At 40.4% G+C, this 25060-nt stretch overlaps 1 protein-coding gene across 1 annotated transcript; it reads left to right on the top strand.

The window, feature by feature from the left end:
• The first annotated feature begins 11503 nt into the window (after positions 1 to 11503).
• On the top strand, positions 11504 to 14921 carry LOC5511201 (hepatocyte nuclear factor 3-beta). The gene is made up of 2 exons (XM_048728051.1): positions 11504 to 12285; positions 12690 to 14921. Exon 2 carries the CDS (start codon positions 13452 to 13454, stop codon positions 14394 to 14396), a length of 945 nt encoding a protein of 314 aa, XP_048584008.1. The 5' UTR covers positions 11504 to 12285; positions 12690 to 13451; the 3' UTR covers positions 14397 to 14921.
• The last annotated feature ends 10139 nt before the right edge of the window (positions 14922 to 25060 follow it).

Here is a 25060-nt window from a genome sequence, read left to right as displayed (position 1 = left end):
GCCTCGTTTTGATTTTGAGGGCAACTTGGCCACAGGAGGATCAAGTCTCACCACAGGGAACCCACTTGCAAGCGCAATTCATATTTCCCGATTATTTTTGAGACAATATTACATAAACACGTACAAAACGGAGAAGTTAACTCAGGGAAGGTGAAGGGACGGTGCAACGGGAAACGGAGTTCCATTTTGCATGTCATGAAAATGAGAGGCCTGGAAAGCCCTTTTGGTAATCGATGAGATTGGACCGGACCATTTTATATTTAACGGGGGGAGGGGGGGTAATTATTTTTGTCTTTCGTGATTTTTCTGTTCCGCAAGTCGAATCATACTAAGCCAATCAGATTCTTGTCATCTTTCGCCTAGTGCAGTTGCCTGGCTTTCTGTCGCTACACTGTCTGGTTTTCGTCCAGAGGATAGCCAGGGAAGTGCACAAAGCGAGACTCTGATTGGCTCAGAATGGTTTTACTGACGGAACAGAAAACCAAAACAAATCGTGTTTTGAAAACGCGGGTCGCGATACAACGGATTCGACAGTAAAACATAACAATAGTTGTGTGGCCAACATAAATTCTAGTTGAACAAGAAATCTTGCAAGGTTTGAAAGGGTTTGATTTGTTTGCTTAGTTAGCCTGGAAGACACACTCACGGATAGCAAATTTTCTAGGAGAGCCATAGGGGTAGATCTGTGTGCTTGCTTGCTACCAGTATTCAAAACAAAGAGCATAATTTACTATTTTATGTATGGTATGACTAGAAACCGAAAACGGGGATATAAACCAACACAAGGTTAAATGATATGTTTTACGCCTCTTTGAAGACTAAATGGCATAGCTTAAGTTTAGGAAGCATTTTACCTTGTCAGAGAAAAAGAAGATACCAGAGAACGGGGCGGATCCAGGAGTTTCAAAAGGAGGGGGGGGGGGGGGGCGAGGCAAATGTTTCAAGAAAGGGGTGGCCGGATTCATTGTTGTTCCGTGAATTTCCTTATATTTCTTGTTATTTTTAAGCCAAATGTCTGAAAAAAGGGGCACCGCGCTCGGCCCATCCCTAGATCCGCCCCTTGGAGAATACTAATGCTCGAAATCTAAACGAAACTACTCTCTTTAGCGAGGCGTACTCTCTTTTGCGGGGCGGTAAGACTTACTATTTTAAATTTTCTACGTCGCCTACATTTTTGCATGACTATCTATCGGTGGTTTTCCTGCGCACAAAAAATGTCACGCACGTGCCTGAAGGAAGAAAAGACCAAATAAACCTGGTCACCAAGCGATAAAAAAAACCCCATGGGATAACAAGGCCCTCTGATAGACCTCGGTATTTTTCACTCTTTATCTCAGCGAGACACAGGGCTTGGAACCTGGTTATTGTCTTCCTATTAATGCGCGGATACCTTTGTATTGTACAATTGGCTTGATGGCGGTGTTGGGTGCGAAATCTCCAGTCTAGCCGTAAAGCATTCAGCTGCCATTTTTTTCCTTTTTTTATTTTTAATCGAATCAGATGAAGTTTGATCCTCGGCCTAGAGTCTCGATTTTTTTCTCAGTTTATTTCACTTCATAACTTGATCCTTTACACTTGTTAGCATCTGTAACCACTGGCTTTCTTCGTTGTTGTTGTTCTTGTCATTGCTTAATTCTACCTTATATGTGATATTTTCTTCCATTGGTTTTCTTTCTTCCTTTGGCCCTTTATAAAAGTGTGTCTTTTAATCTAAAACGTAAATAAAAATAATAAGGGCCGCCATTTGTCCAGTTTCTTTCAGGTTCTTTTAAACCTGCCACGGGCAAGCCAAACCAGCGCACTCCCGCACTGCACATTCGCACTACAAAGGAGATGCGCGCAAGCCCGAAAAAAAAAGACGAAGAAAAAAAGAAAAAAAACTTGTAAAAAGCATAAAATAATCATTTTTGCAAATTCTAAGCTTAGCTGAGATGATTCTATGAGTTTATGTAAAGATGTATTAGATCTTATGTAGGGTAAGCATACAGGCCTACTAACAGGGTTAACCTGTTATACCTGTATTTATTTAGTATATATTTGAATCACGCACAACCTGCTCATCCGTGTTTGAATAAAGTTATCTTTATTATTATTATTTAAATTTTGGAGTGCCATTTCGGAAACCTTTGTTGTTGTTATTGTTGTCATACGGTAAGGGAATTCTAAACTTTCGATTTGTAGAAGCGTCGATATTTTCCTAGCTAAAAACAACCTTTCAGGAGAATAAAACGAAAATCTTGAATAATACCAGTATACTCTTTTCATTTAGATTATTCAAAAAACAGTAGAGATTAAAAGATTAGAAAAACCACTGGAAGAGCCCCGCGATTTCTCTAAAGCGGATTATCCAGGCTTAAAAAGATTTCTAAACGTGCTGAACATGCATGGGACGTTAGGACAACATCGACAATGTGATTGACATTATCTTTTAGTGAAATCTTGTTCAAGAAGGCCTAATGTAATCTAATGAAAAATCAGTTAGACACCGATACAAAAAATGTGTGATAAGTTGGTAAAGAACTGCTATCTTCATGAATTGGGTGTTTTGTTTTATAAGTACGTGATGTGATAACTGAAAGCCCGGGGCGAGAAAGTTTGGTAGAATTGCATGTGACTAACTTTCGAACCAAAATTGCTTGAAGCAAAAACGTATTGGTGGTTTGAAGTATAACTTTATTCAAACATAAAGATAATGAACAATAAAAACTGGCTGCTTAAACGTCAAAGCAGGTACTAAAAGACCCCAAGTTCTCTCCTTTTGCCTTAGGGCTCAAGCTCAATGAATAGCCCTCCAAACTATAATTGCGGCCCTCAAAAGTTAGCAGATTAAAAGATTATTGGATTATTTGGGGATTTGCGTATTGACAACACTTGTTAGGAGGCAAATCCTGAAAAATGCTGTAGAAAACCTGAGCGTTCATTAAAAGACATTATTACACAAAAAAGCGTGTATAACCGCTCGAGGTTTCATCGTTTTGTTTAGGAAGTTGAAAAAAGGTGTAATTCAAAGCACAAAGAAAAGTAACGAACATTCTTGTATGGTTTAAATTAAGTCCTGGTTTGCCCTTTGGGCAGGAATTCTATGGAATCCGTTTTCTGTGAGCTCCCGGGGGATATACTAGAGAAATGACCTTGAGCTAGCGGTTTCAGCAATAACTTGGCCAGCGGCACTTATCAATCTACAAATATGAGCATGCGCGGGTTGTTACGTTCTAGAAATAGACACATCGAGTAAAGCTGTAAGGTTTACCAAGTCCTCGATACATTTTGAGCTTCAATAAATCACCTAAGAGTGATGGAAAATCCACCTGATGCACTTATGCCATGTGCACTGTATACCATATATTCTTTTCGCTCATTTTGTACATTTATTTGTCAGCATTCTGTAGATACTTCTCAATTTAACGTATAAACTCTCAGAAGCTTTCTTTCCTACCCTTTACCCCGTAAACAGTCCCAATACTACGTATGCTGTAGAATGCAAAGAAAAAAAAACGAAATAAAATGGGGTATATACAGGCGCGTACACAGGGCGCGCGCGCACCCCCCTTGGCGGCCAAAAGTAGGTCATTTCTTATGAAGGGATCTTCAAATTCTATTCTTTTACCATATGATTCCTATGACTGCGTACCCCCCCCCCCCCCCCACCCCCTATGCCAATCCTGGGTACGCGCCTGATATACTTGTATATCAGTATCATATACATGATAAATCCCATATTTTGCCTTCTCCACCGTGGAAACAGTCGTCCCACATTGTTTAATCAGCCTCGCTTCGGGTGGTTGAGTGGTGTTGATGCAACTCGCAGTATCATCGAACTGAAATGTGATTTCCAAGTACTACTACCATTACTTAACAATCATCGTAAAAAGAAAAATGCGAAATGTATATGGGCTAGGTCGGACCCTGTGCTCTGGTTTGTGTATCGATTAGATTGCTGATTTCTACTTTTGGTTCCGATTTTGTTTTGCTATGCAGAATTGAGAATGTGCTGACCAAACACGCTCTGTGCATAGCTTTTCGTGTATACACCTATTCCACAAAAGGTTGTCAGTGCAAATGGCGAATGGCAAATGGCTAATGGGTACTTATTTTTCGTAAAATGAAAGGTGTTAAATAAAGTCCAGCAATGTCAGAGCCAAGCATTGGTAGCCTTTAATGGATATTTGTTTTGATTTATCCATATTCTTCGAGACGCATGATTACTTTCGGCCGTAGAAATGCCATTTGCCAATCGCCATTTGCCATTTGCACTGACAACCTTTATTGAAATTGGTGTAACTACAGATAACGTTTATTGATTATGGTCAAGCCATGTTTAAAGTGACAAAACCAATCAACCATTAAATTCACTTACAATATCTTTAGGGAATGCGTTTTCTCGGGCCTGTTTAATGTAAATCTTTTTCACTTCAGCACCGTGTTTATAAAATCCTAAGAGATTTTGTGTCTCCTGCCCCAGGGGTTAGGCGATAGACGAAGTTAAGCGTTGCGCATGAAATGAAAACCCTTAAGGATAGTGTATCACCAAGTCAAACCTTCCGTTTTTAACCCATCTCCTGGGAATGCGAATCATTATCTTTCTATTTGTCGACTTTTTTTTAAGGTTTTATTAAAAGAACTGTCGATGTCAAATCGCCATTGATAGTCAACTTTATCCCATCCAACATTCCTTTTGGGAGTAAAGGGCTTTCTAATCTTCAAATAATAGTTCATTGTACATCTTGCTCAAGGGCGTATATCCATGTTGACTTGAGGGGGCTTAGTGCACATGGCGGGTGCTTAATCTGTGGATTTATCTCCAGACATATCTTCTTAAAGCCCAGAGGGACATTCCCGTGAAATGTAGCAATTACTTGAACGAAATCCAGTGACATTCACAAAGAAAAAGACATGTGCACATATGCATGTAGAGATTAATGAATTTTACTATCTTTAGTTTTTTTGGAATTGTGCCTTGATATAGCAGTAGACGCGCTTATTTGAAATTGTAGTGGGCTTGGGCTACCTGCGTAGAATAGAGATTGAAGTGGTTTTTTTAGGTATTTTTCTGCACTTCATCACGATGAAAGCACTGACGGCGGCCGTGACTCTCTTGGCAAGCATTCACCCAAATATGCATCGCCCTTTGCCGCGTGTAAATTATGCCAAACAGAAACATGTTTGGGGGGATAAATGTGCGAACATAGAAAGCTAAAGTGGAAAACAACAAAAGTATTTTCTTTTCTAGGCCAAAAGCTGCACGTGTGTTCCCAATTCTTAGATATCAGTCAGAGTAATGTCATCATAGTGTTGAACAGTGCGCACTCGAGCAGAGAGCTTTCTTCAGGGAATTGTGCGGTTCCCTTCACAATATACATACACCTGGATCCTTTGTTTTGTTTTTCATATTATATTTTCTTTTTCTTTTTTGAAAGAGCAATGGGCGGGACGAAAATGTTTTGGTAGTAGTGGTATCATTTCGATGGGGAGAGCCGAGAAGCAAACGTGCGCTTTATGTTTCTGTATTTTTCTGTACCTTGTTAGCAGGATAAAAGTGTCAAAAAAATACACATTTTGAAAGGAGATAAATGTGCGAACAGAGAAAGCCAAGATTTCGTACCGGAAAAAAAACATTTGCGCGTGTCGCATTCTATTCCAAGGCAAGTGTTAAAAAGGTCAACCTGCGACACGGTTCGTAGGGGATATATGTGCGAAGAGAAAAATCAAAGCCCTTCTTCGCGAAAAAAAAAAAACAAAAAAAAACAGGCGCTATGTTTTCTGTTCATACATTAATCCACCCAAAGACTCGAAATCTCCCAAACATTTACGCAACTTTAAGCCCCGGGCTGGCGTGATACTAGCAAGGCTTTTAATATGATAGTTATACAACATTTGTTCAATAGTTGAACAGGTTACAAATGAAACATTAACAATTTTATTGTGCACCAAACTTCATTGATCAAATCTGTTCTCTTGCAAATAAACGTATTTCCTACACAAACCAAGCAATATAATATTATCCCTAGCGACATGTTCGAAAATCGTTGTTATGTTTTATGTTTGTTATGTTTCCCAAACTTTTCCATATGTCAACCATTTACCCCAAACTTGGCCTTAGAATTGCATTAGTCATTGAGGCTACCCTAGCCTATTGTTGATATTTGCTCTGACCCCTCCTATGGGGTGGAAGGGGGTGTTTTTCACTCAATAGTCACGTCGGCTGGCAAACAAATTTCATTTTCTAGATATCTAGCGATTTTGGATACCTTTTGGCAAGCGCGGGAAAATTGCTCCCAAGGTAAAGCACACCGATATATTAGTCATTATTATTCGGAAGGAAATGGGAGGGTGCTCAAAGAGGTGTAAAATAAGAAAAACGTGTTAGCTTTAGACTATAAGTCGTGTGTGTGTGTGTGATTTATATATTTCAGATATAACATTTATTTTGGCGTTATTGAAATTAGCCTAGAGCTTAAATGTTTTTGTTCGCACCATTAAAATTGAACCCCTTTCCTCGCCACGTACCCCTTAAAGAATGTCAATCAATCACGTTTATTGTCAATAATTGAAAATACGACTGTTCATTAGCAAGGAACTTCAAAATAACAATTTACGAATAAAGTTCTGTAGGTTATTGAAGATATTTGATTTTGGTTACTAGCCGATGGAAAGGGATGCTTGTGACTCCGCATTGAGCGGGAGCGTAAAATGGCGGCGTGATTGGCCTTGTTTAACCCACCGGTTGTCGTCCTCCTTGTTGATTAGAAGAGATTAAAAGGGATTAGCGGATTTACGGATAACGCGGGATGATATGTGTTGATAACAATTTCCTAAGGGAAAAAACCGACCTTCAAGAGATTCTTGAGAGTTTTTTTGCCTCAGGCTTGGAATACTAAGAATCGATTCAATCTATTGAAGCCCTTTTCTGGGATATATATGAAGCCCTGGAGTGTTTCGAGAGAGTGTAGCAGATATCAGATTATGAGATTACTGAATTACTATATTATATATTGACAAATAGACAATACCTTTTGCAGCCGGTAAATTGCGGAATCTCTGGAGTCGGAATGGAGCAATGTGGGAAATTTATTTCAGGGACATTTTATCAATAATAATGGGTTTCTCCATATAGCGATCAATGCGATACAATTGCTTTTTTTAGTGTTTTCCTTTGTAAATTACAAACGAAATTATACCTATTTATGAAATAAAGCTAAGCAAAATCCTTATATTGCTTCGCTCCGGACTCCACAACACCACACTCAGACTGCAAACTCTCGCCGGTTAAAGATAAGTTTATTCTGAAAACGGCTCAGCCTGAATTGTTTTACAATACAAAATAAAATCTATTTAACAAAGATTGCATGATAACCGGTTATAGCAGTTTTCTAACTATTTACGAAAGTGTCACTAGTCAACAGTTTGGGTAAATCATGAGACACAGTTCAGGCCCGAACCCAGGGGGGTGCACCCCCCCCCCCCCCCACAACGGCCGAAGGTCACTTTCGGTTTTCAATAGACGTGCTATTTGTAGACAAAACTATAAAGCATAAGCTAGATCACTCTGGTATGTAGCCAAATCCGTCAATAAACGTCCCGTGGAGATACTGCAAAGGCATAAAAAATCCCTCTTTATTCTTTCCCGGGTGGTCAGATTTTTATCAGAGAACTCCCCCCCCCTCCCCCCCGCAAAAATAAGGCCCACTTTTCCGGATTCCGCACCCAACCCCCCCCCCCCCCCCCCCCCCCCCCCCCCTTCCCCCCAGAGAAAAATCCTGGGTACGGGCCTGCAGTTGCAAACCTTCGTTCTCATTTGTTAAAAAAGGTAAAGAAATACCCTCTACTTAATCTATAAACAATAACTGAAGCTTAAATTAAGAGAATTATCCAAAGCCGATCCATAAAATTTGATGATACATGGCCTTTACGGTTTTTATACGTGCGCGATGCATTGGGTCTGGTTTCAAACAATAAACAGAATCAAAGTGATGAAGTGAAATTGTTTTACAGTTAAAAGGAGTAAAAACAGTGGTGCAACAATCTCATTCACTAAATCTGTGTACTTTTTAAAAATATCTTTTTCGTGTTTATTCGTTTCGAAGCCTGTTAAATTTTACATGTGCGTCCACTAGCCCTTTTAGAACAACCAATCCCCTGAACGAGCGTTTGTTAAGATCTACATATCTACACAGCGCGACCGCTTAGCTTTAAATGCGCTCTTAGCATTTGAAAACCTGTCCACACATTTATCCCCACAGAACCTTGTAACATTTCATCATATTTGCCTGCACTTGTGCCTTTTAGCACGCGCGCTAAAAGAAGCCTTCGCATGAGGCACATATATCCATCTGATGATTGAACTCGAGAACCAATTGGGACTACAGATGATCTTTGGCGAAAGCCAAGCAGTTCAAATTTCATTTTTAAGCATAGCAATCCTTAATCATGCTTATTCATTTTTTTTTTCTTATGCGAGAACTCAGGATTTAGGACACGCGTATCCTTTGCGATGGTAAAAATGCATGCATATCCATATTTGTGCGACCCTGTCTTTCCTAATCCTTCGTGCCGAGTGTGCGCTAATTAGAGAAATGTATACTGTCGACACCTTCACCCCTAAGAGGGAAGCCCGCTGACCGTCTGCGTGATACAGTATTTAGAGCATCACTCGTAAAAGCAGGGACTAACTTGATTTTGTTAAAAGTAAATAAAATCTTCACGAATAGACATGTTAATGATAATGATAATGATAATAATAACAATCTAATACTTATATGGCGCCATTCATCTTTTATCTAGAGACCAATTTGTGTACTTTAAAATGGTGCCACTGACCGTTCCTCTATTTCTGGCTGCTATGCATTTCATAATCATAATAATACATTTTTAATTTTCAGTTTTCGCATAACCACATTTTTATGGTCTGATTAAAGATAACATTTTTACCGGCATTTGCAATTTTTTTAGACTTTACATTTACTTTGCGGTCATGTCTCTCTTGTGCGGCTTCCCGTGCTATGATCACGCGCTTTCATTATCAGAAATTTATGGTTTGTGTAGTGTAATATATGTAGTTATCAGTGGTTGCAATCACACCATGGGTTTCCTGTGCATGATTTCATTGCATCACGTACATAAATGATAAAACAGAGATGAGCACTTTATAGAATATTGATCAACCAACCTTTGTTTGTCTAAAATCTGATTTGTTTGCAAGAAAACTTCAAAACAGCCGTCCATAAAAATCTGATCTTTATTAGCAATATCTGATTGAAAATATCTTGGTAAAATGATTCAATTAACATGGGAATGGATGTTTTCGATTAGGACACCAGCCTAAAAGATGCACTATCCTCTTTTTCCTCTTTTGACACCAAACCGTAATTTTTACTTTAGTGGATGGAGATGAAGGATGTGGCCTGCCATACGCGCACCCAGGACTTACTAGGGGGGGGGGGGGGGGGGGGGGGGGGTTACGTAGTCAAAGATTATATGGAGGAGGGACATTATTTGATGATCCTTCAATAAGAAATGACCCACCCTTCGGCAGTCAAGGGGGGGACACTGCATATTCCCCAGGTACGAGCCTGAGAACAACTGAATGCGTATGACTATGTCTACCCTTAAATACAGCAGCATTCATCCAGGTTTCATATCTCGTTGTAGGCATGAGATAAATTGCCCTTTTCATACACAAACGCGATAAAAAAACGACAATGCAGGCTAAATTGTCTTGATATGACGACGTACAAATAATTCTTACTTCATTTTCACGAAACCCGATAATTTGCCCGTCTATCGGAGGCTTGATAACACAAGCTTCTTACTTTCCTTGAGGCTTCGAGTTAAAGGTATAAGAGTTGAGGATCCATATTGCACTCCCTTAGAAAATAACCCCTAAAATAGAAGTGTCGACATTACTCAGGATTCCTAACCAGAGGGGCTGGGGGTTATACCTAGATTCCGTTACTTCCTGGCTGTAGGAATAACAATACGGAACGATACTCGCAAAAAGACAAGAAGCGCTCATAACAACGCTCTTACGCATAGGGGGATACCCGGATTCCATTGCTTCCTAGAAGGGGGATAACAATAACGATATCCGCACGTTGGTATACACGGTATAAAATCCCAATAACATCTTAAAAAAACCCGGGAGTCCCTTGATCCTGTTTTCGGAAGCAAGGAGTTAAGAAGGCATAATTCAAACCGTGTATTTCAACAGCTTTGCCGAGTTTAATTGCTTGAATAAACTCGTCTTCTGCGGCTCGTGGCTCGCCGGAAGCGTCACCAAACGACGGACTACATCTCAGGAAATCGACTAATGGCGTCACTGGCTGTGGTTTATTATCGACATTTATTTAGAGTTGGTTTAGTAGCCATTTTAGTATTGAAGGGGAAACGAGTAAACAATGCCGAGAAGGATAACGGAAGGATAACTTCGCTCCTGGGTTCAGGGGTTGTAACCCTTTGTATGAAGATGAGTATGAAACAGAACATATTTGTTATATAAATTGTTTAGCATGTTGAACAATTACTACTAACTATTGCCTAGATCTTGTCTCAGTTTAAGGTATAAGGTACACAATCTGATATCATATCTTCTTCATCTATAATAGTTCTTGTTTTTTTTTATCGAAATACGAGCCATCTGTTGATGTAGTTATACGAGAAGTACATAGCAGTTGTTGTGTACAAAAGTACTAAGTATCTTTATGGAAGCATGTACTTTCTAATACTCTAATTCTAACTAGAATCTTCTTAGTTTTTGAAAAAACTATCAAACCGTTGTTATAACTGATAACACAAATCATAACGTGATTGACAACACTATGAGTTACTTGCAAAAAGGCATGCTTTCTCGCATGGCTTTATACGAAAACATTCTACAGAATCCGGATCCTTTTTGGCAGAGTTACACTTTTATTCCATTAGTTTTCGCCTGTTATCAGTCTAAGAGGGAAGGCTTTCATGAGTTTTTGGCATGGTAGAAAGATTTACGAAGTGCTTAGTATTTGGCAAAGTCGGTCTAGTAATTGTCCGAAGGGAGTAATTAGATAAGGAAGCTCGGTTTCGCGCGAGTTCGATTATGAGAATTTTCTCCCCGACGAAGGGAAGGTTTTTCTCGTCTAAGATGATTTTAACAAGGCTTAAGAAACACTTTGGACCATCTCGTTTGATCATCCGGGACATTAAGGTAAGCCTATTTAGAAAACACCTTTTCTTTGTTGATGAAACACGATTTCAAGAAAGCAAATAACGACCAAAAATAATGATAAGATGCGCGAACTATAAGGCTTTGCCGACTGAAGGCCAGTATTTGGCATTGCGTATTATAAAATGTTTGAATTTAGCTAGACGCGGATCAGCTGATGCCTAGACACCGTCTGAATCCACGACTTTCTACCCTAGGTGCCAAAGGGAAGTCGAGTCCAGGATTCAAATAATAGGATGTGAATTAGCGCTTTTTAGTTAGAGATACCGAAAGAAAGAACCGAGGCCTGAGTAATTAAGAGACACATCCATCAATTCTTTATTTGCCGCAACACCCTTCTCCCTTTAGGCGATCGTGTAGCTTACATACATCCCGCATGGGTAATAAGTGTGGTTTAAAGCCTTTCGTGCTAGTCAAAGTTTCCCTGAAGTTCATTGCTGATATAGTTAATCTAAGATACCGGCTATGCCGAATCCTAACATTAAACGAAACAGCTGCCCATGGTTGCCAACCTGCACGGGCAATAAGACTGTACTAAGCGTTACGTCACTGGCCCGACTGGGGCCTAGCGTTCTGTCACTTGGAGACGATGGGTGTATAGCTAGTTCATTTATAGCGTCCACAACGCATTCTCTGTACTGTAGGATCAACGCATGTAATAAGGGGAGCCACCGTTTAGGGTTGGCCCGTTTATCAGGGCAGGGGGTACATACCAGTGACTCTACAAATGGCTAGAAGTGGTACACGAGAATTTGTTAGCAAGCTAGATGGTTTTCATGGTTTTTCCGAATAAATGAACAATGGCCTCAATTTGAGCTACACGGACCTTGAACCTGAGAATTAAATCATCACATTCCCCCGAACAAGGATGAATTGGGAATATCGCGGTATATTGGGGTTCTCTGAGGCTTACTGTAATTACTATATTGATGGTTTCTTCATAGACGTCTAAACTTGCGCGTGAATGGAAACTGAAAGTCCATTAAAAAAAAAAGAGGGACTGAATGGGATCTTTTCAAGGAACGCCTCGTACGACATCCCAGCTGTATCAGTATTGAAAAAACCCAGTCAAACAAATGTATAGTGAGGTATGTATAGTGCGTGGATACTGGGTAGTTCAAGCACTCCCTTCCCCGAGGCTTTTCAAGTTAGTGATGAGATTTTTAGGTCTATTTTAATATCGTCAGTTCCGCAATACAGGGCCCTTGCGCGGTTGGACTGTTTTTCCTGGGCGTCACCCCCCATCGTGCAAGGCTAGCAAAAGCCCGCACCGAGCGAACGTGCGCACCTCATTATATAAAAGTAATACGGTAGAAGAACTAGAGGTGTAAAAATAATGAGAATGCACCGATGCGCCCCGCGCGGTTTTGTTTATTTTAGTAATCAGAGCACTTGACTTTGAACAATGCTTACACGTTTTTGCTATACGCGCGCCTTTAAAATACATCTCAAATTTATAAATTCTTAAGTTCGCATGCTGTTTTCATTTCAGCACATCTCCTTGCTGGTAATTGCCCTCTTTAGAACTAATTTGTTGTGAGATGTAATCGCGGGAATGTGCGGCGTCTAAGTGTCTTCCATGCCTAAATAAAGCAAGCAGTCCATTACATGTGCAAACGTCTTGTTGTTTTTCTGTCCGTCGTGTTTGACTAAGGACGAATTGAATGCGCGGGGCAAGGTACCGCTCGTAATGGGGCTCTGGTCACGCAGCATCCATAAAAAATCACTAACAATAACAAAACGCAAGCAGGCCTAAACAACTTGAGGACTTTTATTTTCGCACGGAATGCGACATGGCCGGAATTTACGCGTGGTTGATAGACAAGGTAAATTGACCCCAGATGCAAAATGCATTCCATCCGCGTGCCGAATTCGCAATCCCGGTAAGACAAGAGGAGCAGATTAGCGCAGGGTGAGGATTGAGCGATTTGTGATAGCCAATGGATAGGTCTGGGCTGAGGTATAAATGAGGTCGGGAGAGGGAGCTCTAGAGAAAGTAGAACACGCGCGCGCACCGGTAACTCGGCACACGACGCGCTACACACTACAACAAACACAGGATAAACACACTCCACTCTCCACCGTGGGTGGGCCCAGATAGCTTGTAAAAATAACTACGAGTGTTTTGAAGAGTCGAGGTATTCACAGTGAAGGAGCGAGAGTAGAAGCACGGGGTGTTCAGTCGAGCTAATTAGTACTGAGTTGCAGGGACGTTAAACTGTTCATCGCAGTGACCTGATAAAAGCACCTCCGCATGGACATGGCTCAAGTCGCAGGAAACCCGGTCCGCTCCTCGAGATTTGAACGGTTGCGGTTTGAAGGCGCGAGGGGATTTTACGCAGGAAATAAAATGCACGATAACACACCACAAGAGCTCCCCAAGCAAGGCGTACCGCTTCTAGGTGCCGGACAGGTAGGGCCCCTATACTGCTCTACTTACGCACCGGTTATAAAACCCACAGAGAGCGCGCAAGAGGCATTACTCACGATGAACACTAACCCGCAAAGCAAGCCGTACCTTTGCGATGAAGTCAAGCCGCCGTTTTCTTACATCGCACTTATTACAATGTCTATCGAGGCCTCTCCTTACAGAATGCGCACGTTAAACGAGATCTATGAGTTCATAATGACGAGATTCCCTTACTTCAGAAAGAACCAGCAAAAGTGGCAAAACTCCATTCGACACAATCTGTCGCTCAACGACTGCTTCGTTAAAGTGCCAAGAAGTATTTTCGGCAAGCCGGGAAAGGGAAACTATTGGACGCTACACCCTTCGTGCGGGGATATGTTCGGCAGTGGAAGTTTTCTAAGAAGACCTAAACGATTCAAGTGCAGAATGCCGCAGCGACCGAACGAGCCAGCTTTTGTGCGCAAAGTAGACTCATATCATCACTTCTCTTTGTACGACACCGTTACGCGCTTGCCGCCGTCACTTCACAGATCATTGCGTGGAGTGAGTGACTATGAGATGAGAAAGGCGCTGGATTTGCGCGCCTCAAGACCTAACTTCTACGAGTCACCAAGTAGCGCATTTAGCGAAACTAAGTCTCGCTCCCGAGGATTCTCTATACGCGAACTTATTGATAAGTCAACAGACGAGGGAAGGGACTTTCAGAGCGATGAGGTTTGTAGCTGTGGATGCGAGTCGCCAGCCTGGTCCGTACCAATGATGGCGCTACGTGCAGACCCGCACTGCTAGAAACTAGAACACTTGCCAGAGACTCAAGAGAAAAGACTCAATTTAAAATCACATCACCCATATATAGAACACTTATTTATATCCAATTCTCGCCCACATTGGGCTCATATTAGTTTAGTTGCGTTGAGTTTTGTGTAGATCGTTTTAAGGTCGTTAATTCTCAGCTAGGGAGTTCGATTTATGAGCTCGGAAAACAGTGTTGATCTCGGCATGGGCTAAAAAGTTCATTAGCCAAACAATCAGCCGCCTAAATCCGCTAAATCGAACGTACAATGAAAACAATGTGCTTTTATTAGTTATACTCGTCAACTCTGCATAAAGCTATCGTTAAACAATTAGTCTAGCAACTGAAATTTACTACGTATGCATTTGTATACTTTTTAAGGAATGCGTTTTTGTAATATTTTGATTAAGAATCTCACGAAACTTTTTAAACTTTTTTTTTAAAAAGCGTGAAAGAACTCATTGTAAAATAAATGAATATATGGTTACTTAATAATAAAACGACTAGGATTGTTGTTCAAATTTGAATTCCTCTGTGTTCCTACACCATTTAGCAGCAAAAACTTTGATGTCCCGAGGCAAATGTACATTCGAGCGCGCTATCAGAACAAAGACAGATTTCGATCGTAATCATATCCCCACTCAACACTGCTAAGTGCCTACAAATCGACCTCCTTGTCCGTGAAAACCATTTCAAGAAGCACTAAATTTCCATTTAACTAAAACCCTGTTAATTGTGCTCTTGAAAAGACTGGTTATTTTTAACTGGGACCTCTATGACGCCAATGCTTGGTTATACGTCATAGAGTTAACACATTATTATAACTTAGCGCGGCGGAAGGGAGGATCCAACGAACGGAAGCTCTGAAGAGTTGGGCTAACAATCCGCATACCTTTGCTATCTTTGTTGTTTGATAGTAGAGTTTTATTGAACCCAATTATATCGTAACATCAGTAATTACATTCTAAAGCTCTTCAAAGTAACAATTTTTACAACAAAATGCATTTGCTGGAGTTTTGGTTCATCATTGCGCGAGAAAGACGAGTTAAAAGACGAGAGATAAGTGCGGATTGCGTGAGTGAGTGAAGCTTACAGCACTGAATTTATTCCTGAAGATTAACACAGCTCAGACTTTGGGGAACCGAGGAGATAGCTGTAAGTTCATGCTTACTCTAACGTGCACTTTTGTACAAACCCAATAACTGCTACTAAACTGAAGACCAGAAGAATTTGTAACTTCTGCAGTAGAAGGCCTGATTCAAATATAGAAATTTTATATGCCTAGGCTATTAGCTTAGGCCTTTCTTCGGGTATCAAGATAAAATCTTAGTCTTGTTATTTATGTATTTATTTAGTAGAGTTATTTTGAAAGCTTGTCATAAGATTCATTCCTCGCCTGGCGGGCCACTCGACGACATGTCGGTTCGCTGATTTGGGGATATCTCGCGCGTGGTTTTGCGATAGATGGAAATTGCAAAGTTTGCGTAAACAAGGAAGAAAATCGAAGATACAGGACATACATTAGGAACGTACGTTATTATTCTGGAATTTGTGTTTTTGCTAGGGAATAACCAAGAAACTCGTACTGAGTTCTTTACGTCAACAGTAAAGTTCAGTTAGACTACGGCGACGAGGTGGAGAAAATTCTAAATTAACACGTAAATGCGTTGTCTGATATATTTCAGCCGTCTTTTCCTAAACTCTATTCACAAACGAGAAAGAAAGAGGTTAATCTGGGAACACAAGATATCGTGCACTTGTGAAAAGGTTTAAAAATGGTCCTATTGATTTTACATTAAAAGTAAAGCATAATGTCATATTTTGGCAAGTTGAAACTTAGTCTCGTAACACTTCTATGTAGTAGAAGGCAGAGTTTTGCACTGATATGCTAATTGCTTAGCATCTTGTAAGTGATATGAAAAAGTTACTTTAAACAATGAGGCTCACTCCTTTATGATACATGCTTGTTCATTGTTGGCATTGAGCAAAACATCAACACCAAAAACCATTTTCTGTAAATAATTAGAATTGGCTATTGGATGTGGTTCTTATGTAAATCATTGTTTCTAAATCCAAAATAGTATCAAGAAGGAATTGTTATAGGAAAGTGGGTATTTCGTCATAAGCAAGGCATGCTGTTGTTATCAACAACAAAAATTACTGCAAGAGTTATTTCCTTGCGGTGAATTGGCGTATCATTATATTTACCCCATTTACCCCCATTAGGATTTTTTTTAGGTTTTATGGGACATGGAAATCTGGAATTTAAAAATCTGAGTAATATATGATCAACGATCTTTATTCCAAGCTATCGCTTTCAAGAACGGTTTTGTAATCAGTGTAGAAATACAACAAGGGAAATATTCCCGAATTATCTCCCTTCGACCAGTCGACGGACTATTTCCTCGACTTTTACTTAAACCAATCAACAGGTTGTTGTCAAAATCAATTGCCAGGAAGTCGTGGACAGAGATAATATACTTCAATGAAATATGGTTTCTTGTACGTTAGGTCGAGGTTTTCCTGTTTTGTAGGAAGATAACTGTCAACTTCATCCGGCAGTGGTTTGTTGTTCTATTTGCTGTTTATTTTTGTGGCGGTCTACATGCAACATACCGGGAGAGTTTCTTTGATAAGTAAATAGCTAAAATAGGGATGGCTTAGAATGTGATAGTTTTACCGTGGTTTTCCGTTGTACTTTGGTTTAGCGCAGGCCAAGATATCATGATAAGAAATTACCTATCCCCCGTTTCCTCCTTTCATGTGATAAGCATGTGAGGTGTAGAAATGGGCAAACAGAATAGTCAGTAGTGAAATATTTACAGTGTTTTTTAATCCTTTACTGTTGAGGCATAGCATAGTAGAGCAGAGAAGTTGTGAGGAGAGAAGAGAAGAGAATAGAGAGGAGGCCAGAGAGGAAATGAGATGAAAGCAAAGCAAGGCAGGGGAAAGGAGAAGAGAGGGGAGGAGATGAAAGCAAAGTAAGGCAGGGGAAAGGAGAAGAGAGGAGATGAGACGAAAGCAGAGCAAGGCAGGGGAAAGGAGAAGAGAGGAGAGGAGATGAAAGCAAAGCAAGGCAGGGGAAAGGAGAAGAGAGGGGAGGAGATGAAAGCAGAGCAAGGCAGAGAAGAGGAGAACAGACGAACGAGAGCTTTACAAAGAGACAATACAAATATTGACTTGGTTTTTGACCCAATGCTATTTATTTTCTGTCCGATTTAATACTCGAGAACACAAGCAAACCTGTCTAGATTGGTTCCGTTCAGTCTGACAGAAAAATCAAGCAATTAATCATTAAAAATTTCATATTTAACCAGACTTTCTTCCAGCATTGGGTATAAAATTGGTTCAATTCTATCCTATATGAACTGCACTTTTCAAAACGCTAAAAAAGGTGCTACCATTTGCTCGCGTTGTCTGTCTAAATTATGTTTACAGTGATGTGAAAAATCGAGTAGGTAATCTTCAATTAATGCATTTACTTAACTTGGCAGCCTAATACTCAACATTTCAACGACGAAAATTGAACCATTTGTAAAAAAAAATCTTAAAAATAAATTGCTTTAAAAACCCTCATAAAAATGTTTTTAGATAAAGTGATACGTTACATAGTTACTTTGCACATTTGTGAGAAGACAAGCGATTCTGCAAATGAGTGCAAGAATGGACGTTCCTAAACCCCTTTTAGTTAAAAAATATGCCATGCTTAGAAACACAAACACATACGTACTGCTAATGGAATTTCCTTGCAGTGGGGTCAAAGCCAGGGGAGAAGAGAACAGTGTGTTAAAATAAACATATTGCGGGGCATTACTTCACACGTACACAGCTGGTTTATCAAAACAGATTGTTGAATCGACCGAACGCGATTAAAATCCAAGGAATGGACCCTGGATTCCGGACTAAAGCTCTCTTAATTATAAGCGTTATCTTTGTTTTTTGCTTTCCGTCCACTTTGAGGGTTTCGATTAAAAGAAGACGAGGAATAATTCAGAGCAGTCAGCACATTGTTAGATTATTAATGACACCGGAACATTTGCGTTGAACCCTCAAAGCTTAATGTTTTCGCCGGTAAATAAATTGCCTTTTGACGTCGGCAAAGTTTCCTAAGGGACCGCTGTTTGTTTTCTTTATTAAATAATGTAGATTTAAATTATACGATTAAACAAAGTATAATGTTAGGGTGTGTCGAGTTGTAAAGAACAGAGAATCAACGGCACTTTCACAAACTTCAAAGGGTTGATTACTTCACCATATGGACATGTTTTTTGTCGCGTGTATAGGACTAGTAGTCTCTTTCCCCTGATCCGTAAAAGCCTTGGTCGTGGGCCGACGTTTAATAAGCTTAGAAAATCCGTTTTCTCTGGAATTACCGATTATGAACGTCAATTTTGACTACCGAGGCTTTGGGGGGTTCAAACACAAATGTTGTTCCTCCTAAAGCTGCAAAAACAACGCACCCACAACAAACATATGGAAACTATTCCTCCATCTATGGCAAGTAAATCGTTGACATTTGGCATAAATAAAATCATTGATCATCCTCAAATCTTCCACTAAGTTTGAGATAGGGGAAAAATAAAGTGCTGAGCTTTTTTTGATGTGTCTCTGAAACACACGGATGGCCTCATAGTGAGCGGGTACTCTCGCACATGGGGAAGCGATCCGGGTCTCTTGTCAGCGCTGTCGGTCGAAGGCTGTTTATAATCGGATAGATGTTGATTTATATTATCTCATCCCGGTTGGAGTAAGCGTGGATCACGTCGTATACTATCTGTGTTTTAATCAGTGATAATAGTACAAAAATAAACGAAAATACGCGTTCCTAGCACATTAAAAAGATCATTTAGAAACGCTTGAGTTGTTCCTCAGAGCCACCTGATGGAAAACGTTTTTGCGCTCGTGGAGTAAATCACGTGACAAACCGCGACTCGAATCATTAAATACTTGTTTTGCTGATCACCCCTTCGTGCCGGTCTACTTTTGTCATGCTTAGTGACCAAGCGATCTCTTTACTGCGCGCGCTTCCAAAAGGCTAAGGAAAAAGTTTGATTTCTATTACCTTATTTATTTAAGTGATGCATCGACGCCAAACAAACCCCGGATCCCCGTGTGTGTTTTTCTTAGTCTCTTGTGAAAAGCCCAGAATATTTCAAACACAGGATTCCCGGTTAAAATGCTTCTACGCTCTCTTCACAAGCGGAGGCGGTTGCGGGCAAAAGGATGTCGGGAAGAAAAGAGTGGTAGGGGATAAAAGGCCATGAAGCTGTAATGACGAACGGAAACATGATAAATAACATAATGAATAAAAAATAATACTAAAATAAACTATTGAAAAATTCTTGATATTTGTCGAGAATCAAGCTTGCTTGTCTCAGTTGAAAATGGAAAAAAAGGCAGACCATTCATCCAGATGTGGCGCGAAGGCATCGTATGGTAGCTAAAGCTTTACTGCTAGGCTGGAGATTTCGGCCCCAGCACCATCACCACCATCTAGCGAACTGTAACAAAATAAAGGTACCAGAGGCACCTGCGCATTAATAGGGAGGCAATAGCCAGGTTCCTAGCCTTAGTCGGTTACGCCACGCACATCTCGATATGACGAAGAGGGGAAATATTTAGGTCTATGAAGCTGCCTTAAGCCTAGATGGAGAAGATACTTAATAGGGAGGCAAAAACCAGGATACATTAATAGGGAGGCAATAACCAGAATACAAAAATAGGGAGGCAATAACCAGGATACATAAAAAGGAAGGCAATAACCAGGATAAATTAATAGGAAGGCAATAACCAGGATAAATTAATAGGGAAGCAAAAACCAGGATACATAAATAGGGAGGCAATAATCAGGATGCATAAATAGGGAGGCAATAACCAGGATACATAAATAGGGAAGCAATACCCAGGATACATAAATAGGGAGGTAATAACCAGGATACCTAAATTGACTCTAAATGTAGTAGTAATTATTGTTGTTGACTCAATAACAATGAAGGCGAAAAAAAAAATTAAAAGGCGTGCCAAATCCGCACAGTTCTGGTTCGGTTGAGGTTCGAACATAGAGCGGCTCCGCAATAAACGTGAGGGTTAGGGCTCTTCATTTATACCAGCTCAAAAACTCCAAGAAACACGAGGGAACGAGGAGAAAGCCCAGGGGCGGATCCAGAAGTTTAAAAAAGGGGAGGCCGAAGCAAGAGTTTCAAGAAAGGGGGGGACTTATTGTTCTTCCGTATATTTCCTTATATTTCTTGTTATCTTCAGGCCAAATGTCTGAAAATAGGGCCCCTCCCAGATCCGCCCCTGAAGGCTTTGTTAGAGTAGGTGTATAGTTTCGGGATAAATAGAGATCATCGTAAATACTGTTTCACCAGGTAAAATCCAGGCCCATGGCAAGAATACTGACCAATCCACTACGTAGAGTGAAACGCTGAGCAAAATGTCCCTGTGTTATGGCCGAGCTATTTCATCTTCTCTGACGGGCCTTTTATTAGTATCTCATCCGTAGAGTTCCCCTCCCCAAGAGCTCCCCCCGCCAGATGCAGTGTATCTTCGGTTACGGCACAGTTACGTGTGGGCAGAAATACCGAAAATAAGATTTTAACAATAACAGAATCCCTACAATAAAATTTAATATATTCTGGAATGATTTTTACGGTAGCGATTTTATTTTAGGAAATATAAGCGAAAAATATTTTTAGGGGAATGATAATCTTAACACTTTCCGTGTCAAAATCTGATTTCTTTTGAACCGCAACACAGCAGTGGACAAACCCGATTAGGTGTGAAGTGTCATAATCCGGTAATGGGATTAGTTTTAATTAATACAAGTCTCAAGAAATATTTTACAGCAAAACAGAAGTTCGAACAAAAAAACGCTTAACTTTTGAATTTATGTACCATATAGATTAATCGCAACACAGGTAGCCCAGGCTCGTTACTTTTGACGATTTACTACGTTGGGTATAACTTAGGTTGGGAATAACTTACGTTGGGTATAACTAGCCTTTCACCAGCCATATGTATTGCCATTTGTAATGCCTTATGTATGCTGGTGAAAGGCTACTTAACGAAAATAGCTGAAACTCAGTCGGAAGAACATTAAGGACACCAGGAAAACACTGTTAGTATTTCAAAAAAGTTTTATTAAGATTTAAGACAAAAAATCATACGCTCAAAAGTCACCATATTCTCTAGTAAATCGTCAAAAGGAATGAGCCTGGGCTACCTGTGCTCGGAATTGCATAAAGGTTAGCAGGCTGACAGAGCAAAACCTCATTGTCAAAAGTGTGTACAGGTGTTACAATTCCAAATTCATCGAAATTTTTCGCAATTTGATCGCCGGCTATGGTTGGAATTGCATACTGCAACTTTCCGTGACCAGGGCGCGGAACTGTACCGTAACCTTAATTCACTAGAAGAACGTGGAAAATTGCCAATGCCGGACACCAAAAGTGCTGTGTGCGTTTTTAGGATGGCCAAGTTTCCAGTGAGACCCATGAAGTGAATAAGCACATCTTAAATAAACTTTGCAAAACCAATTTTCTTTTAAACTTATTTGAAATAGGTCAGGGGGTCATAACTATTATGAGTCACTTGTGGAGGCACTTGTGTGTGAGCCGCTGGTTTCCTCAAACCCATTTTGTACTTAGAATCCCGTTCTCGGTAAACCATTCTACTTTAGATATTTCCCTTCAGAATTCTGATGATAGGATTCAAGTGTGATGCAGGACCGTATGCCAAATGCTGACACAACTTTATTTGTTTATTTTCCTTCAAGAGTCATCAAAACAAACCGTGTGCAGCCGATGTTCGCACGCCAAACAAGCACACTACGAAACAGCAGACAGCTGCCAATTAAATGATTAAATATTTTGGCATTGGAAATGCCGGCTTCTTCTCTACACGGGAGGCCCATGGAAGGGTGCCACTTGACTACAATCACCTGAGGTTCATAAAGATGGCGCAACTGATAATACAGACACGAATATGTTTATTATAGCGCACACGAACAATAAAGTATCAAGTTATAATTTCAAGTTATGACTTCGGATAGATGGTAAGAATTTTTCCTAGAGACTTAGGCCCAAATAAAACGCAACACTTCTGCCGTGCAGAATATAATTGTTTGGATCTGGCACATGAACAGTTTCACGTCCGATCAATTAAGTTCGGCACGACAATAAAGCCCGGCTGCTGCGACAGTCGTGCTGCACGGCAAAAGCACACAAAAAAGCACTACACCGATTATTTATTTTATCTCTCGGATAACGGGAAATTCTCGCTTACTTGAACAAGTTTTTGTTTCCCTTGAAGCTTCAAGTAAATGGGGGACCAAATATGCTCCTGATATGTACTTGATAGTACTCTATAAAAGAAATACCGACCGACGAAATCAAGGACAAAATTAAGTTCGTCGCGCTTTTGCAGGCGAATACAAACCGCCTAACAGAGCACCACCAAAGGCTCTATGTCCCTGTTCGATTAGATTTCTAATGACACAGGGCATCGCCTACACCACCTGTTACCAACTAAATTTGAAAGCCATATGCGCTTAGGAAAGCTCGGACTTATAATGTAACTTTTAAGATAATGGGCAAAAAAACACCTTTTTTAATGCACAATGCCAACGTGTCAATAGTTTTAAAACCTAGATATTTGAACTTATTTTTACTGTAGAACCTTTAATATTTAATATATTTATTATCTTAGTTTTATCATAGTTTTTATCATAGTTATATATCTTGTAAACATAATTCAGCCTACTGGCTGCGACATTCAAATTAATAAAAGTATCTATCTATCTAAGTGGTTTCACCCTCCGAGAATATTACAACACTTTATTAGCCAACTAGTTGAATTACCGTATAAATAGGTTGTTACTGAAGACTTTTAACCTTTGGGTATTTTGTATGGGTGGTCTAGTACGTTCCTAGCCTCGTCCCCAGGCTACTCCCTTGCTGTCAGCTCCATGATGCTTTGCGCGCAGACTCACACTTTCCAATATGGCGGACGCTTCATGCTGACTTGCAGAAAGAGCCAGTGACATCAGAACCATGTAGAGCGTGATAGGCCCGCCGAGAAGCAAAGGGACGGGGCTAGGACGTTCCCAAATATACGGAACTCGGATGGCCGCTTCCTGATGGTGGTGGATATTCCAATCTATTCTTATTTTATACGACAGAAATCAAGCGCGAATATTTTTATATGGGCGATTGGTTAGAAAACTTCTTTAGAATAGGTTATGATGCAAACAGCTAATTTTATTGCACGCATTAAATCGAATAGCGTTTAGCCTCGCTAGCTCTAAAGAACTTTCACCGTAGAGATACAGGGTGGAATTTGGTCATCGAGAAACGAGTTAACAGGGAGTTCTAGGAATCTGTGTTTTTAGTTCAAGTTTGATTACCGTAATTACTGGAATAAGCACCGGGGCGATTATTTATTTTACATGTCCGGAGATACGTGCTTTTGTTTTGAGATCAGTTTTATCCCTACAAATGTTGTTTTAATGTAAAAAAAATGCCTACAACCATAACAAAACAAAGGCTCTATGCCTCCAGCCGTCGCTAGTGGCTCGTACTGCGGGCTCACAGGAACGAGCTGGAACAAAACGAGGCTTTCAATAATAAAATGTTGTGGCAGGGACCACGGAGATGAAGGGGCTGGTAGTGTTATAGTCCTCCAGATCTTTTTAGGGCTCCAGATATATAGTTTGTGTTGGCCAAATTTTTAGCCCTAAAGTGGTCCCCCGCGGTCGCTGTACTGTTACCGTGGTTCCAGAGCCTCGAACGTCTCTCTATTTAGTGGCCAGCGAGCTCGAGCTCGCTGGCCACTAAGGGGCCGTCCACACTAACACGGATTCTTTTGAATCCGTATACTTTTTGATACGTTTAGGCCTTCCGTCCACACTAACACACGCGCGCGAATCCGGATGCTTTTGAAAACGCTGTCGGAAGTGAATCAAAATGAATCCGTATACTTTGGTCCGTAGTGTGGACGGTCGAATCCGTATCAAAATGAAAACGATTGCGTCATATCGCAGACGCGCGCTGCTTTGAGCATGCGCATATCATAAAAACGACGTCGTCCTATAACTTTCAGCGTTTTCAAACGTTTGAATCCGTGTTAGTGTGGATGGCTGGATCCAGGCGAACACCACGCGAAAACGATAGTGTGGACGCGAATCAAGTGATGCGTTTTCGGCAAAACGAACCCGGATACTTTTGAATCAGTGTTATTGTGGACGACCCGCCCTAAATAGAGACGTTCGAGGCTCCGGAATCAGGGTACTGTACTGTCAGCTTTCGTTACTTCCCTCTTCTTTTTAGGCGATCACGATAAAATGCATCGTTTACCGAGTTTGTTTTCAAACTTCCAAGTATTCTACTGACTTGTGTCCTTGCACATTTTTATGCCATTTTGCCGAATGCAAATTAAGTTGGGAAAATATTTTTAAAACCTCAAATTTTAGTTCTCCAAGAAGGACTTTTGAAAATTTTGGACATGTATTTTTTCTATTTTTTTTGCATCTTTCCATGAATATCTTTCTATTCTTTCTCAATCAGATAATATATTGACCGTACTTAAACGTTGTAGGGTGGTTTATGTGCAAAAATGTGTTAAAAAAACGTTGATCTAGTAATGGGGTACAACAACACAG

Source organism: Nematostella vectensis, chromosome 5 (genome assembly GCF_932526225.1).
Source record: "Nematostella vectensis chromosome 5, jaNemVect1.1, whole genome shotgun sequence".
In the NCBI taxonomy this organism is placed as follows: domain Eukaryota; kingdom Metazoa; phylum Cnidaria; class Anthozoa; order Actiniaria; family Edwardsiidae; genus Nematostella; species Nematostella vectensis.
This window is presented reverse-complemented; position numbering and strand designations above follow the sequence as displayed.